Raw genomic sequence first — 15,071 nt, forward strand, 5'->3', positions numbered from 1 at the left:
AACTTCACTCTAGCCTTCCAGGCGGCTGAAAGTGTGGGAATCAAATGCACTCTGGTGAGCTTCATGTCCGCGTGGCCCGAGAGACAGGGAGAGAGAAACACGGGGAGAGAGAAACACGGGGAGAGAGAGACACGGGGAGAGAGAGACACCGAGGCAACACGTTGAGCCAGAGAAGTTAGAAATCTCTGAATTTCTTAACTAGGAGTCCCCGCCAAAACGTTTTTTTAGCTTATCTGTGAAGGACTTTTCTTTGTCATAGCATGCATATAATGAGCATCAGTGTCAGCGGTGACTTGTCTCATGCGTGTCATTTCCTGTTGCAGGACCTCAACGAGATGGTGCGCTCGGAGAGGCCTGACTGGCAGAGCATCATGACCTACGTGACGGCTATCTACAAGTACTTTGAGACCTGAGCTCCCCTCAGCACTGAGTCGTCCACCGACCCTACAGCCCCCTGCACTACACCACCCTGTCCCCGCTGCCCGGGCTGGGGGGGGGGGGGGGGGTATATTCGGTTAGCTTCAACTGCTTACGCTACCAGGGCAGAGGGGCTCCACTAGGAACAGGAACAGAGACCTGAGGGGGTCCCCAGGCCACACACACTCTGACGGCGCCGTGGTCGCTGGCCCTGCTCTGTGGGAACATCCGCTACACGTCTACACCATCGTCTCTGGGGAACCCAAGTATTATGATTACTATTATTCCTATTGTTTAGTCAAGCCTTGCAGAACGTCTCTGCTTTCAGGACGTGTCCCTTAGGAGACAAACTAGACTAAAGTGTCTTCAACACGGCGACGTGTCCCCAGCACAGCCTTCCTCTTCACCTTCCTCCTCCTGCGCTAGATGCCTCCACAGACCGATCTTTAAAGAGGAATACCTTTCCATTGGATCTTGGAGACATTACTTGACACACTTCCAAGAGTTTGAATACCTCTTGAATGTTTTGGGGAAACTGCAGGAGGACTCGGGGATGACCCAGATGGATATCAATATCTACAGCCTTTTTTTTTTTTGCCTTCAGTCTTCCTGTGTGGTCACAGAGGCTCCAGTCCAGTTGATCAAGTGCCTGAGTCAACACGTTGCAGGATGCAGGGAGGGAGGCGCTCTACGGAGCCAGTCCTTAATGAGACCTTCAGCTAGGAGCCAGGATTCTGTGCCTTGCCAAATACGTACCAGGTTGTCTGAATGATTTGAGGATGGCTTGATGATCAACAGCCGGGACTACTACAGGCCCATCATTTGATGTTGTTTTTGGGGCATTCTGAAGAGGTCAATCAGTGATAGGACGGACCTCTGAGCTCCACCACAGAGCTAGAGTTCACTTCAGCCATCGTTCTGCTCGGCACATAGGGCCAGTACCACACAGGACAGGACCCCCCCCAGGACCAGACCCCCCCACACACAGGACCAGACCCCCCCCCAGGACCAGACCCCCCCACAAACAGGACCAGACCCCCCCCAGGACCAGACCCCCCCTACACACAGGACCAGACCCCCCCCCAGGACCAGACCCCCCTCTACACACAGGACCAGACCCCCCCCCAGGACCAGACCCCCCCTACACACAGGACCAGACCCCCCCTACACACAGGACCAGACCCCCCCCCCAGGACCAGACCCCCCTCTACACAAAGGACCAGCCCCCCCCCCAGGACCAGACCCCCCCTACACACAGGACCAGACCCCCCCCCCAGGTCCAGACCCCCCTCTACACACAGGACCAGCCCTCCCCCAGGACCAGACCCCCCCTACACACAGGACCAGACCCCCCCCCCCAGGACCAGACCCCCCCACACACAGGACCAGACCCCCCCTACACGCAGGACCCCCCCCCCCCCCCCCCCCTAGGACCAGACCCCCCCACACACATGACCAGACAGAAGATGATGACTTCATTATTTAGATTCTAGGTTTGCTTGCCAATAATAGTGTTATTGATATTGTTCCCTGGGTGGGTTATTGTGTTTCTGTTCTGTGAACTGGTCTGTTGTTTCCTGTCAGATTCTTAGTGCTCGGCCCCAAGGGGGAAGGGGGGATTAAGCTTCATTATCACTCGTTATAAAAGTCACTTTCTTATTATATTATAAAGGTCACACATCTAGATTTCCCCCAACGCCTCCATATAGCACAGACACACAGGCAAGCACACACACACGCGCAGACACACGTACACACACGCAGACACACACACGCAGACATACACACACACACACACACACACACACACACACACACACACACACACACACACTGCAATAGGAAGAGCGGTGGGCTGGACTGGGCTCCTGGCCTACTTCGGTGGTTGGTAGATAGCTTTGTATGATTATAAATATCTGAACTCTTTATTTTGGCTCGGTGTTGAACGGTCCCACCTAGATAAGGAACATTATCCACCCCCTGCTTCTTGTGCCTCTGCTACTAACTCATCGTATTTATTGGCATGCAGCCCACCCAGAAAGGTGGCAGCTGTGTTTCTTGTGTTTTCTGCACAGGAGTCCGTCATACAAGCTGCACTGACAGAACCGTCTCTCTGTATTCGTTGACTGCCTTTACCCTCTACTATGAACCAATGGGAATGTATCCTCACACTTTCACAAACTGGATGCACATCTCACCAGGCCTCCTCATTGGACAAACACCGGCGTCGCTCCAAAGCCCCGTTACAGGTCTTTGTCCTCGATGCCCTCCTCCCTAGTGAGTGTCCGGGGCCTTACAGAGCAGCAGACCCCCTAGTGGGGGTTATGAGCGACACCTCGGTGAGAGAGAGCTGTGGAGGAAGGGATTAGGATGTCACAGACTCCCAGCGATGTTCTCTGTACAAACCGAGACCTGATGTCTCCTGGCCTCTAGGGGGGCTGGAGGGGGGCCTTTGGTTCCAGCTCCATGTGATCGGGGGTGGGGGGGGGGGGGGGGGACTGGAAGGTCAATGGAACTAATATAACGACTCCTCCATCCATTCAGAAGCACAGTCCTGAATCTCCCTCACAATCAAAGCCGGAGAGACATTCATCCACCGATCATTTAAAGTGACGTGTATATATGTATTAATTTTGTGATGTATTTAAGGAGGTATGATCAAAGTGGCAATACTAGGAGGTTGCTTGGTTACTGTATGTCGCCTTTCATCAACGTGTCATTAGTTGGGAACGTGCGCCAAACCACTTTTTCCTCGTACATTCTGTTGCCTCTGAAGGAATATGCTAATATGCTAATATATATATAATTTGTAAAAAAAAAACATTTCAACACATTGGTATTGGCGAGCTTGGAATAGAGCTGTTGAACAGAACAAAGATTTTTTGAAGAGCTCATTCAAAGTGGACAACCTCTACTTTACCAAAAGGTACCGTCGCCGGGAAAACAAACCAATCAGTGTTTTGTTTGAAGTGCAGAGAGAAACTAATGTGATTTAGGTGATTGTTGGTGTGAAAACTCTGCTTTTTTCTTTTTTATAACTAATGCTCTGAGGAATCCATGACATTTCCAGTGAAACCCCCGAGGCCAGCGTCCTGTACTGCCTGCTAATGCAGAGCGGAGGTCCTCCTGTTGGCTCTGCTCGGCCCACGGTGCCTTGATCCATGAGGAGATCACAGTGAGAGCGTTTCAAAGGGACTAAGCTATTAAGTGCACAACATTATGATTATCCAAGGTGAAACAAGCAGTTCCTTTATTTATATTGCTATTTTTTTCTTGGAAATAATAAAGGACGATTTGAAATAAAGGTGTTGTTTAAGTTCCTCTTGAAGGAAGTATTCCTTGAGTTTGCATTTTCGACTTTCCTTGAGTCAGGCCTGTTTTTACATAAAAAATAATCTTTTATTTCATCAGTTTATGCCTACAATACTTTTTTATTTACATATTTCACATTTTCAACCTTATTAAATTCAGTATAATTTACTACCTTCACTGAGTTTATGGGTGTGGCGTCAAGCCTCTGCTGATATGCGGTAGGTAAGATGTTGGTTTTTCTAACGCATGATAAGCATGACACGGTCGCTCTTGGAAATCGAAAGATGAATCATGAGTGGAAAAGACTTCGGTCTGCTCAACACGTCTGCACACGTTTAATAGATTTCAGGATGAAAATATCGAATCCGTCAAGATATATAATAGCGTCACGTTCTCAGTCTAAGCCTGAGCAACAGTATCTCATTAAGAAACAGGCTGAGCAACAGGATCTCATTAAGAAACAGGCTGAGCACCAGCACCTCATTAAGAAACAGGCAGAGCACCAGCCTCTCATGAAGAAACGGGCTGAGCACCAGCATCTCGTTAAGAAACAAGCTGAGCAGCCGCGGGCTAGTAGATCAGAGTCATAGCATCTCATTAAGAAACAGGCTGAGCAGCAGCTGGTTATTGGAGCAGAGTCACAGCACCTTATTAAGAAACAGGGTGAGCAGCAGCGGGTTATTGGAGCAGAGCGTCACAGCATCTCATTAAGAACCAGGCTGCTGGGACAGTCGGTCACAATTTGAGGTGGCGGATTTTATTACACATTTTCTCGTCTCTTTTTGATGAAGTACTGGTGAAGAAAAGGTAGGCTTAGTAATAGACTAGAAATGATGAAAACCATATTTGTAAAGTAAACTTTTACATTTGATGTACTAACTTAGAATAAAGATATCTGTACAATTTGTTTTCGATATTAAGGCCTATTTGCTTATAACATAACATTACACATTCATCTAACTCGACCGGTGTCGAACACTGTTGAATGGGAAAAGCTTTAAAAGATATATACAAAGTGTGTATATATATATATATATATATATATATATATATATATATATATATATATATATATATATATATATATATATATATATTGAAGTACCGAGTTGACAAAGATTGGGTATCCTGATCTCCTGTAGAAGGACGTGAAGCCGGTTTTACCCGTTCACCTGGGTCGCAGTGTGCAGTAAAAACAACGGGGGGTTACACTTTAAAGTTCACATAAACACAATTGGGCGCTCCCTCTATGTTGAATTTAGAGGCGATGTGGTGCGCTCTCTAGCTGGCGATATTATGGTGTCAAATACATGATCACCACTAGAGCTCACTGTTGTTTAGTGAAGCTAAGCCTGTGCCTCCGGGGCTTAGGGTTAGGGTTAAAGTGGCGCTCTACAAAGAAGACCTACACGCTGCGGCTGTTTAACATGATGATGGCAGGGAAGCCCACCAGCTGTGGAGCCAAACCCTTCAATGGGGATCTGTTGAAGTGCAAACAGCTCAGGGTCTAGTCCTATCTCTGAATGTGTGTAGGGTTAGGGTTGCATCCCACAGTGAATGAAGGTGCATGGGGGGTAACTAGGTGCAGTCCAGCGTGTGTATCAGGACCAGTAAGCGATCCAGGGGTTAATGATTACTGCATTAACTTAATGCAGCACAGATCAAATTCCAGTTGCTCCCAGAAGAACGCTAGCTCTGGCCCCCCGCTACCTCATGTCAAGGGCTGCTGAATGTGGCTCAACCCTGCTGCTGGCCCCCAGAGACGAAACATGTAGACTTTGGTCTCTGTCTAGGGGCCAATATATCCGGAATGTCACATCTGTACGAATATGTATTTTGTAAAACGAACCGCTTTGCGTCATAATAATGATAAATACAAACATTTGTGCGCTGAGGCATATCTATAGCTATATCTATATCAAATCTATATCTATATCTACCTATATCCCTTCAGCGTCTGTCACGGTCAGCCCACACCACTAACTATGTTTCGGTTCTAAATCAAACTGAACTTAAAATTTAGAAAAATGTATGTTGACTATTTTGTGTGCCATATCTACCATTACCATGTCATTCATGTTACTGTTACTGACGCTTTGAGGTGGCAGTACGTCGACGTTTCCTCATTTTGCAACGCTACAGCGTATGGGTTTATCTTCAGATTGCCTATATTGACGCGCAACTCAAGTTCCTCTTTTGCTGAAGCGTTTCCTGTGTCTCTGTTTTTTCTTTCCACTTTTGGTCTTTCTCTGAAGCTGCATGACACGAAGGCCCGTTCCTGGCACGCTCTCAGCCGACCAGAAGTTCATGGGAAGAGTCGAGAGAGGAGGAAGGGCAAGAGGACCGGAGACGGCAGATGATCACACAGACTCAGAATGGAGGCCACCCGGTGCTGTGTCTGGACCTCTACCACAAGGTTCTGACGGCTTCCTCTGCCCCTCCTGCGCAGCTCCACCACACTCGCGTCTTAGAGAAGCAAAGCGAGGAGCTCTGAGGATCAGTGACCCACCCGCTGTCTGTGGGACCTGCCGTCCGGAGGAGGGTAGGACGTCTCTGGGTTCTCTGGCTCCTGAGGTTTGTGGGCTGGCCCGGGGCCGCAGCTATGACCGTTGAGAAGAGGCTTTCTCTCCCTGCGACCTCGCCCGCTGCCTCATCATGCCTGAAGACAATGCCGCCCAGACCAGCTACATCGTCGTGGAGCTGCTGATTGCCGGCTTCTCTGTGCTGGGCAATGTGCTGGTCTGCTGGGCCGTGGGCCTCAACAGCAACCTCCAGAGCATCACCAACTTCTTTGTGGTGTCGCTGGCCGTTGCGGACATCGCTGTAGGCGTCCTGGCCATCCCCTTTTCCATCTTCATCAGCTTGGGCTTCTGCTCCAACTTCTACGGCTGTCTGTTCATGGCCTGCTTCGTGCTGGTGCTCACTCAGAGCTCCATCTTCAGCCTGCTGGCTATCGCCATTGACCGTTACATTGCCATCACCATGCCTCTCAGGTGAGTGCAAGGAAGGGGAATACGTATGGGGGTCTAGGTGCCAGGAAGTAAACACATACTGGTTACTCGTTAAGTGGAAGTTATTATGTACAGGGTTCTAGTTAACATGAAATTACATTAACATTTCAGATTGGCAAAAGGCTGATACTTCAGCATAACCCAAGCGTCATTAATGATGTAATAAACATACTTATACTAAACTTACACAATACTTATAGTCTGGACTGCACAGACACAGCATCAGCCAGTGTTTCTGAAGGGCAAAGAAGGAAAACTCCTTATCCTTAATTGCTTGAACTCAACCGTACCGTCAAATCAACATGCTTGCTTATCACTCTACTTGTTCCTTTTGGTTTGCACTTAGAACAACAATGCAAAATAGTTGAAACACTCAAAAATGTTCAGCATGGAAAAGACGACCTGTCACCTTGTCAACTTTCATCAACGTAGCGGTTTACCCCTGGCATCGACGTGCATGAAAGTGAAAGTGCTGCCCCCTCAATGCAATCATGTGTTGTTTCACGTATCCACGTCCACCTAACCTCTGCACTTTAACATGTGAAGAATGTGATGGAGACATGCCAAACATCTCAGCTGCAATCCCACACTCCACAACAGAGCGTCTGGAAATAGACTCTCCTCTGAGGAAACATCCACAATATAGGGTGGGTTAGTCCAATAAATCACAAAGATGAACTGTATGTTTCCAGCAACCAATGACCTGAAAAGGTGCTCTCTGAGCCCGTTCTACCCCACGGGCAATCATGGACACGCCTAAGGGCCCCTGAGCACAATAGGGCTGTCTGGAAGAGAGAAACAATTTAGTACAAATATGCTTTTTCTTATATCGGGCTCCATATAAATAGGACACAAAGTTTTACTCCATTCCCTTGATCTTGACCAAACAGAATGTTATAAAAGTTGTTGCCAAGAAAGTAAATTATCATGGCTGTTCTAGTGATGAGATGGATGTCCTATTGGTGATGTGGCTGTTCTATTGGTGATATGGCTGTTCTATTGGTGATATGGCTGTTCTATTGGTGGTATGGCTGTTCTATTGGTGAGATGCATGTTAGATTGGTGAGATGGTTGTTATATTGGTGAGATGGCTACTCTATTGGTGAGATGTTTCTTCTACTGGTGAAATGGCTCTTCTACTGGCGAGATAGCTCTTCTACTGGTGAGATGAATGTTCAAGTGGTGAGATGGCTCTTCTATTGGTGAGGTGAATGCTCTACTGGTGAGATGGCTCTTCTACTGGTGAGATGAATGTTCTAGTGGTGATGGCTCTAGGGTGAGATGATTGTTCTATTGGTGAGGCTGCTGTATGTGTTGGATTATATGTTAGCAGTTCTGTTTGAAGTTAGCCTGCTCGCTAAGTGAGCCTTATTTTGAGACCTGCATTCAGCTTTCATGTGTGATTACAATATAATGGTTTGGTTGTCAGCCTATTCCTAGTCAGTCACATTGTTATATTTTTATTATATATAAGTTGTAACTGGTTTTCGGTGTTTGCTTGTGTATTTTTCAGTTAACATGAATATCGCCTCAGTCTAAACAAGTCTTGTTGATTTGTGAGTAAAATGTCCATCCTTCTTTTAGGGAGTCAGGGTTTAGCCATACCTGCTCAACTGGACTGGTTATTCAGACTTTCACCAATAGGTCTGGGATTATGATCGGGTGGATGTGACAGCCATCTTGACTAGAGATCAAAATAACATGGCTGTGGTTTAATATGAAGGTATTATTGTAGCACAAGTCTTTAGCACTTGTAACTGCAGATTTTGTATGCGTACACTAAAGTCACAAATGTGAAACAGTAAATTTGAAGTCCTAAATATTTATTTTGCATGTGTACTCTAAAGTCACAAATGTGTAACAGTACATTTGATTTCGTAATTATTTTTTCTACCATTATAAACACTAAATAGGGTCTACGAGTTCACAAGTCTGTGTTACAGGTGCACAAATCCTATAGTGTGCATCACAAAAAGAGTCATGCACTTGACACTTTTGCTACAACCATTACAGCGCAGTAGGTGCAAAACGTGTGTTTCATAATCTGAGAACATGCACAACATTTGTGCATTCGTAAAACCAGATGTGAACTAATGCATCAGAAGTTCTGTGAAATATTTCCTCACAAATGAAATTAAATAGATCGCTATGTTCAATGAGCATTTTAATGAGCGAGCACAAGTCCATCGATACAACTGCTTCAATCTGCTGATACGAGTCTCAGCTGTGGTTTTTCTTGCGGACACTTTTGCAGCACGTCTATGTGGTACAAGTGGAGCAAAAGTGATTCGTAATCGTATGAAGCAGATCGTCCGTGGGCGGGACAAAATTGCAGCATTAACCAATGAAAGTCGCCGGCAGGGGGTGCATTTTTCAAACTACACTGGGACCATCCATCCAAACTCTTACTTTCTGGAGTCTTGAAAGTAGACAAGAGGGCATCCTACACGAGTTGGGTATCTTACATTATGTCAAATTAAATTACTTAGCTCAACTGAATTCCCCCCAAATTATTGCATTAACATGCCACAAGTGTCCTTCAATGTATTTTCAATGTATTTCAATGTCTGGTAATGGTAATGTAATGGTCTGCTTAGTAATGGCTGTATCTTTGCACTTTGACCCTTCCCTACGCAGTTTTCTTATTGTACGTCTTTGTTTCGTGTTTTCTAATCATACTGCAGATACAACGGCTTGGTGACGGGCCAGCGTGCCCGGGGCATCATCGCCATCTGCTGGCTGCTGTCCATCATCATCGGCCTCACACCCATGCTGGGCTGGCACAGACTCAATGACGATGAAGCAAACCAAAACCACACCAACCACTCCGGCTCGCAATGCCCGCCGGGCAGGATGCGCTGCATGTTTGAGGATGTGGTGGTGATGGAGTACATGGTGTACTTCAACTTCCTGGCCTGCGTGCTCATCCCTCTTCTGCTGATGCTGGCTATCTACCTGTGCATCTTCATGGCAGCCCGCCACCAGCTGAAGCTGATGGAGCTGAAGGCCGCGTGTGGCGAGAAAACGGGCTCCACGCTTCAGAAGGAGGTGCAGGCCGCTAAGTCGCTGGCTATCATCGTGGGGCTGTTTGCCGTCTGCTGGCTGCCCTTACACATCATCAACTGCTTCACGCTGTTCTGCCCGGACTGCGCGAGGCCGCCGGCCTGGATCATGTATGTGGCCATCCTCCTGTCTCACGGCAACTCCGTGGTCAACCCCTTCATTTACGCCTACCGCATCCGTGAGTTCCGCCAGACCTTCCGCAGAATCATCCGCCGCTACATCCTGAGCCGCGGGGAGCGGCTGGAGGCCTGCAGCAGCATGCGCACCTCCGCCCGCAGCAGCCTGGCCGGCTCCCTCCACAGCGGCGTGCGTAACTCCGTCCGGCTGCAGGCCGACGGCCCGGGGGAACGGAGCAGCAGCAGTAGCTGTGAGAGCGGCTACCCCTGCCTGGGCCCCATCACCGCGATGGGCACTGGGACGCCGGCCAGGTCTCACGGCCCACTGGCCACCGTCCCCCCCCACGGCCCTTCGGCGGGGCCCTACCCTCTGCAGGGGGGCCCGGCGGGGTCGTGCCCGCTGCAAGGGAGCCCGGCGAGGTCCGTGAGGAACCAACACCTCCCCAGAGACATTCAGCTGCAATGCCTGGATCTCCACCGCAGGGAGGCTGAGGAGGCGAAAGACACGCAGAACGGCTACCCTGTAAAGGAGGCATCGCTGTTGGAGAGGCCGCGGAGGTCCATCTGCTTTGAGGAAAGAGCTAAAGCCTCCTGATCCAGGGGGGTCAGGCAGATCACCGCACTCGTGGTCTGTGTAGCAGCGTTTTAATTATGCCAGGAGTGTGGATGGGTCTTTCCAAGTACTTCATTGTCGTTTGTGTATCATGTTGATTCCATTTTACCAAGAGACTCAAGAGTCTTTAAAGGTGACATTCAGGCCCGCAGTTGGAGCCCAAACCCTTATTTATGAATCAAAGTCCTGGTATACAAATATGTTGCATTTTAAAATGTGGTACATCAAGAATAATGACTGACATTAGCTTTGTACAAAGCTTAAACAAGGTGTGAAATGTTCCAAAGTTAGCTGCAAAAAGTGTGTTTTATTTTTGCTCTGTGTTTATGTGATTTAAATCTTTGCTTATTAATAGGACATTTTCATTTATGAGCAACACAGCTAAAATTCATTAAATTGTCAACTATCTTGTTATTCCACAAAGTGAGAATGCACAACTTTTTCAGACCAAATGCAGCTATTTAACGAGCCAGTGAAGCTAAAACCTTTTTATTTATTTTTTACCTTAAGCGTGGTTATATTTGTTATGTGATCTTGAACATTATCTATGCCATTTTTTCACTGTTGCTAAATTAAGAAAAGAACGGGGAGAAACAATGGGAAACGGGTGTCACATCCTATGCTTTTGCCAAATACAACGTTAAGGTTCTACTCAGAATCAACGATGGCACCGGTCCCTTCGTGACGCCGAGGTGCCTGAAAGTATGATGACCTCGAGGTTAGGAAGACGGGGTGATGGCGGCGAGGCGGTGGTGCGTGGAGCTTGTTGTGGAAGGCCGTTGAGTTCGATCATCACTTATGAGAGATAGTTAGGCTTCAAGGAAACCAATAGCATTACGCTACGGTGTGTTTGTGGATATGTGGGACTCTCAACCCAAAAAACATTTGTCATGGTCATTTGTTGTATATCTCGTAGTGTTCAAACTCCATCTGAAACAGCATCTGGTTCTTTAATTACTTTTGTTGTAGAACGGGCCCCAATCCAAAGTCTACAAATAAAATCCTTTTTTAGTACTGCATATTTCTGGATTTGGTCCTCGTTATGAATTACAGTAAATACTTCATTAGCGCTCGTCTACCACTTCAGAATGGGCCCGGCCCCCACCATGGGGAGCATCCACGAGTTGGGGGGACCCACGGTGTAGGTGCCCCCACCCTTGGAGGAGGGGCTCCACTTAGACGGATTCAGACCATTTCTGGAGCTCTTTATTTTCCCAGCTTTATATCAGAATCCCCCTGAGTCCAGGTTACAGGGCCATGGGCCCAGTGTGTGCTGGATGGCCTCTCCGAGGGCCTCCCAGAGCCAGGGGCCGCCTATGTTCTGGGTGACCTCTCCAAGGGGCTCCCAGAGCAGCAGAGGACCAGCTGCACCAGCCTCGTCTACTATGGCCTTATTAGTCCCTTTATTAGTCCTCTTTGAACACCAACCCTGTAGGGACCTATTTTGTAGGAATTCTTTAAATTGCTGCATATCCCTCACAGAGGAAATTCAAAACTTGAAATTCAATATTTTCTAAGCTTGAACATACAATAACCCATCTCGCACTTATCCAGTAGCTGAAACTGTCTGCTCTGTTAAAAAAAATATGGTGTGTGTGTGTGTGTGTGTGTGTGTGTGTGTGGACGGACTCCATGGAAACCCACATGGACCGCACCGTCCCCTCACATTGAATCGGGATACAAGGAGACAGGAAGAAGAGCAGCAGGCCAGAGATGACGTCAGACCGGCAGATGTATGAGAAGCCCTCTGTGCACGGCTTGTAATGTCTGCACATATAAAGTAGACGCTTCTATTGTGTCTTGGCTTCCTGAACAACCCCAGCACAGCAACCGTCTGCCTGCAAGGAAAGGCCCATTCTCCTCAGAGTTTATGTTTTCTGTCTCCAAGTACAGAATGGAGCTGTCAACAAAGATTTAACACCCCCTCCTTTGTTGTTCGAGTCCTGTCTGTTAGAGCTTCTGGAATAGCGCTGCTTAAGGACTCCTTGTAGCCACAGTGGCAGAAGAAGGTAGAATTACACAAGGACCTTTCTTCTGGAAGATGTTTGTCACAGTGCTTTTTGGAGGTTAGTAACGCAATGGTGACATTATAAATGCTATTTTGAAATGTAAATCTTAGGAATGTCACTCTTTACTGGGAAAGTCAAGCGTACTAACTGTTGATCGACTTATATTTATCATTTTTGTCACACTTGCAGTAACATCATGCAAGTGTGACAAATTGTGGCTTTACATTTTGAATTCCTTGTTGCACTTGGCAGACAGCAGGCAGGAACTGTTCAATCTCAACTGCAAGCTGATAAACTTTATCTATGACTTAAAGGAACGGTGTGGACTTGACAGGAAAGGTAAGCCATCAATCAGGTCTGTACATCTTCACTTATCTATACATCCACTACTGTACAGATAGCACAACATCACGCTATGATGACACCCAAAGTTTTCTTCATGGATTGAACAGATTTCATGAGGAGAGTCAGGTCAGTGTATTTATTTTCCTACATGCTGTGTTGTCTGTGCAGTGGCATGCTTACAACAAGACAAGAGTCAATCGGTACCAATTAAAGTCAAGTACAAAAACAAGTGATGAGTGCCATGTGTTTTGACCTGTGCCTTCCAGACTGTATACCTGAAGGACAGCTGTGGATTTGACCCTTGATCTGTGCCTTTCAGACTGTAGCCCTGATTGACAGCTGTGAAAGTGACCCTTGACATGTGCTTTTCAGACTGTCTAGACCTGATGGAGAGCTGTGGATGTGACTCTTGACCTATGCCTTTCAGACTGTACACCTGATGGACAGCTGTGGATGTGACCCTTGACCTGTGCCTTTCAGACTGTGTAGACCTGATGGACAGCTTTCGATGTGACCCTTGACCTGTGCCTTTCAGACTGTACACCTGATGGACAGCTGTGGATGTGAACCTTGACCTGTGCCTTTCAGACTGTACACCTGATGGACAGCTGTGGATGTGACCCTTGACCTGTGCCTTTCAGACTGTGTAGACCTGATGGACAGGTGTGGTCAGGTGACCAGCCTGTCGGAGAAGGAGCAGAGTGCAGCCCGCGCTGCCAGTCTGCTGACAGAGAGGCACTCCTACGTCCTCTTGAGAGTGTGCCGTGAGTCCTCCATCAAAATGGCATTATATGGCATACTTATATAGATGAATGAATTATGTTCATTGGAGTCTTTTCACTACAGTTGACCACATTTGCTGCCAAGCACTGATCTTTTTAGGGTTAGCATGTATGTGTCCTTGTAGCCTATGCTATGTTTACAATAAATGGTGTAGGCTAGTCAAAAGTAAAATGTTTACGTTTAAACCCATTGTTGAATATACAAGAAACTCTTTCTAATCTCATCCAGGAATCCAATTATTTAAGATTCCTCTTGGGTTTAACTCTCCTTCTACAAATGTATTCCGCCCTTCTAGGGTGTGAGGAAAGTCAGGGTCAGAAATATGAGTCTCTTCTAAACAACCTGAGCAAGAGCCATCCAGAGTTAGCAGGTAATCGTCGCTTTTTCTGCACTAGTATGGGACTACATGTAAACACACAGCCTGATATTTGTCTAACTTGTTCCAGATATCCTGAACAGAATGTCAAACCCCAGCAAGGAACGTGACAAACGGGGCTCTTCACTCAGAAAGAAGGAAGCCTCTGCTGCTGCTGCTGCTGCACACTCAAAGAGCAAAAACATATCAGGAAACAAGAGGAACAAATGAAACATTGCTGTCTGTGTGTGTGTGTGTGTGTCAGAATGGTGAAAACATTCTGAAGCTTTGACCAATTTATATTTCCATGTCTGCAAAGACTAGCGTGTCTCAGCCAATAAATAAACACCAGATATTCAAGTGTTATCATCATAATGTTTTACCTTGTATTTTTGCAAACGTTCCGTAATAAGTCCAGCCACATTCCTGAATGATTCGTAAATTTAATTTTATTTAATATGTCTTCATGTTCTGTGATGGGAAAATTCTATGTTCACATTCTGTTTCTCTAGCAGTCATTTATTGGTATGTGCCTGTTTTTCCTGACACCCTTGGGAAGGTCTAGAAGCCAGATCCAACTGACCGGTTACATCCCCGGACGTAACTGACTGGACCGGTTACGTCCCCCCTTTATGACATCCTGAGGAGGTTTATCATCAGGTTAACCAATAATATGGTTTTATATTAGGGCAGAGCTGTTCTCAGCATCCTGACAACACTGTATAAGAAGTCTTGGAGAGCCGCTGGGCGATCTCCCATATTAGGCCTCGGATGATTGTATGTTAGGCCTCAGATTATAATGTTTATTATATGTTTATGGTTTGGTGTATGTTATTGTAGTTTTATTATCATTGAAATTAGCCTAATTGTTATAAGTTCGGATGACTCTTTATTCCTACTCAGTTTACACAGACATTTTGCATGGTCCAGAAATTCCACCACAGTCCATACGTCCTACGTCCATTGCAGCAGACAGTCATTCTGCAACAAACTCTTTCAGCTTCCATGAGGAGCTTAAAGCACTGGCTCTTGCCCCAGAGTTTGACA

The 15,071-nt window shown here is 46.8% G+C and overlaps 3 protein-coding genes across 9 annotated transcripts in view; all 3 read left to right on the plus strand.

The window, feature by feature from the left end:
- specc1la (sperm antigen with calponin homology and coiled-coil domains 1-like a) overlaps nt 1–1,437 on the plus strand; it is a 19,769-nt gene extending 18,332 nt beyond the window's left edge. For all 5 annotated transcript variants that reach the window (XM_056591459.1, XM_056591456.1, XM_056591458.1 and 2 more), the window contains 2 exons: nt 1–54; nt 324–1,437. The exon at nt 1–54 is cut by the window's left edge and continues 6 nt beyond it. In XM_056591459.1, the coding sequence (XP_056447434.1) occupies nt 1–54; nt 324–413 (144 nt within the window). In that variant the 3' untranslated portion in view covers nt 414–1,437. The remainder of the gene's footprint in view (nt 55–323) is intronic.
- Nucleotides 1,438–4,352: 2,915 nt separating this feature from the next.
- adora2aa (adenosine A2a receptor a) lies at nt 4,353–11,927 on the plus strand. 2 transcript variants are annotated; one of them, XM_056592809.1, is made up of 3 exons: nt 4,353–4,536; nt 5,985–6,722; nt 9,425–11,927. In XM_056592809.1, exons 2-3 carry the CDS (start codon nt 6,385–6,387, stop codon nt 10,512–10,514), a joined length of 1,428 nt encoding a protein of 475 aa, XP_056448784.1. In that variant the 5' UTR covers nt 4,353–4,536; nt 5,985–6,384; the 3' UTR covers nt 10,515–11,927. The 2 variants fall into 2 exon arrangements, with proteins under 2 accessions (XP_056448784.1, XP_056448785.1); XM_056592810.1 differs by lacking the exon at nt 4,353–4,536 and having other exon boundaries at nt 5,753–6,722.
- A 135-nt stretch (nt 11,928–12,062) lies between these two features.
- On the plus strand, nt 12,063–14,423 carry LOC130384566 (uncharacterized protein C22orf15). 2 transcript variants are annotated; one of them, XM_056592811.1, is made up of 5 exons: nt 12,063–12,598; nt 12,794–12,880; nt 13,528–13,650; nt 13,965–14,039; nt 14,129–14,423. In XM_056592811.1, exons 1-5 carry the CDS (start codon nt 12,574–12,576, stop codon nt 14,314–14,316), a joined length of 498 nt encoding a protein of 165 aa, XP_056448786.1. In that variant the 5' UTR covers nt 12,063–12,573; the 3' UTR covers nt 14,317–14,423. The 2 variants fall into 2 exon arrangements, with proteins under 2 accessions (XP_056448786.1, XP_056448787.1); XM_056592812.1 differs by having other exon boundaries at nt 14,116–14,325.
- The last annotated feature ends 648 nt before the right edge of the window (nt 14,424–15,071 follow it).

The sequence above is a fragment of the Gadus chalcogrammus genome, chromosome 6, assembly GCF_026213295.1.
Source record: "Gadus chalcogrammus isolate NIFS_2021 chromosome 6, NIFS_Gcha_1.0, whole genome shotgun sequence".
In the NCBI taxonomy this organism is placed as follows: domain Eukaryota; kingdom Metazoa; phylum Chordata; class Actinopteri; order Gadiformes; family Gadidae; genus Gadus; species Gadus chalcogrammus.

Bases quoted from the DNA above. Each gene is read 5' to 3' on its own strand.
- adora2aa (XM_056592809.1), top strand. From the start codon at position 6,385: ATGCCTGAAGACAATGCCGCCCAGACCAGCTACATCGTCGTGGAGCTG. The intron at 6,723-9,424 runs GTGAGTGCAAGG...ATCATACTGCAG, and splicing joins GCCATCACCATGCCTCTCAG to ATACAACGGCTTGGTGACGG.
- LOC130384566 (XM_056592811.1), top strand. From the start codon at position 12,574: ATGTTTGTCACAGTGCTTTTTGGAG. The intron at 12,881-13,527 runs GTAAGCCATCAA...TGTGCCTTTCAG, and splicing joins GTGTGGACTTGACAGGAAAG to ACTGTGTAGACCTGATGGAC. The intron at 14,040-14,128 runs GTAATCGTCGCT...TATCCTGAACAG, and splicing joins GAGCCATCCAGAGTTAGCAG to AATGTCAAACCCCAGCAAGG.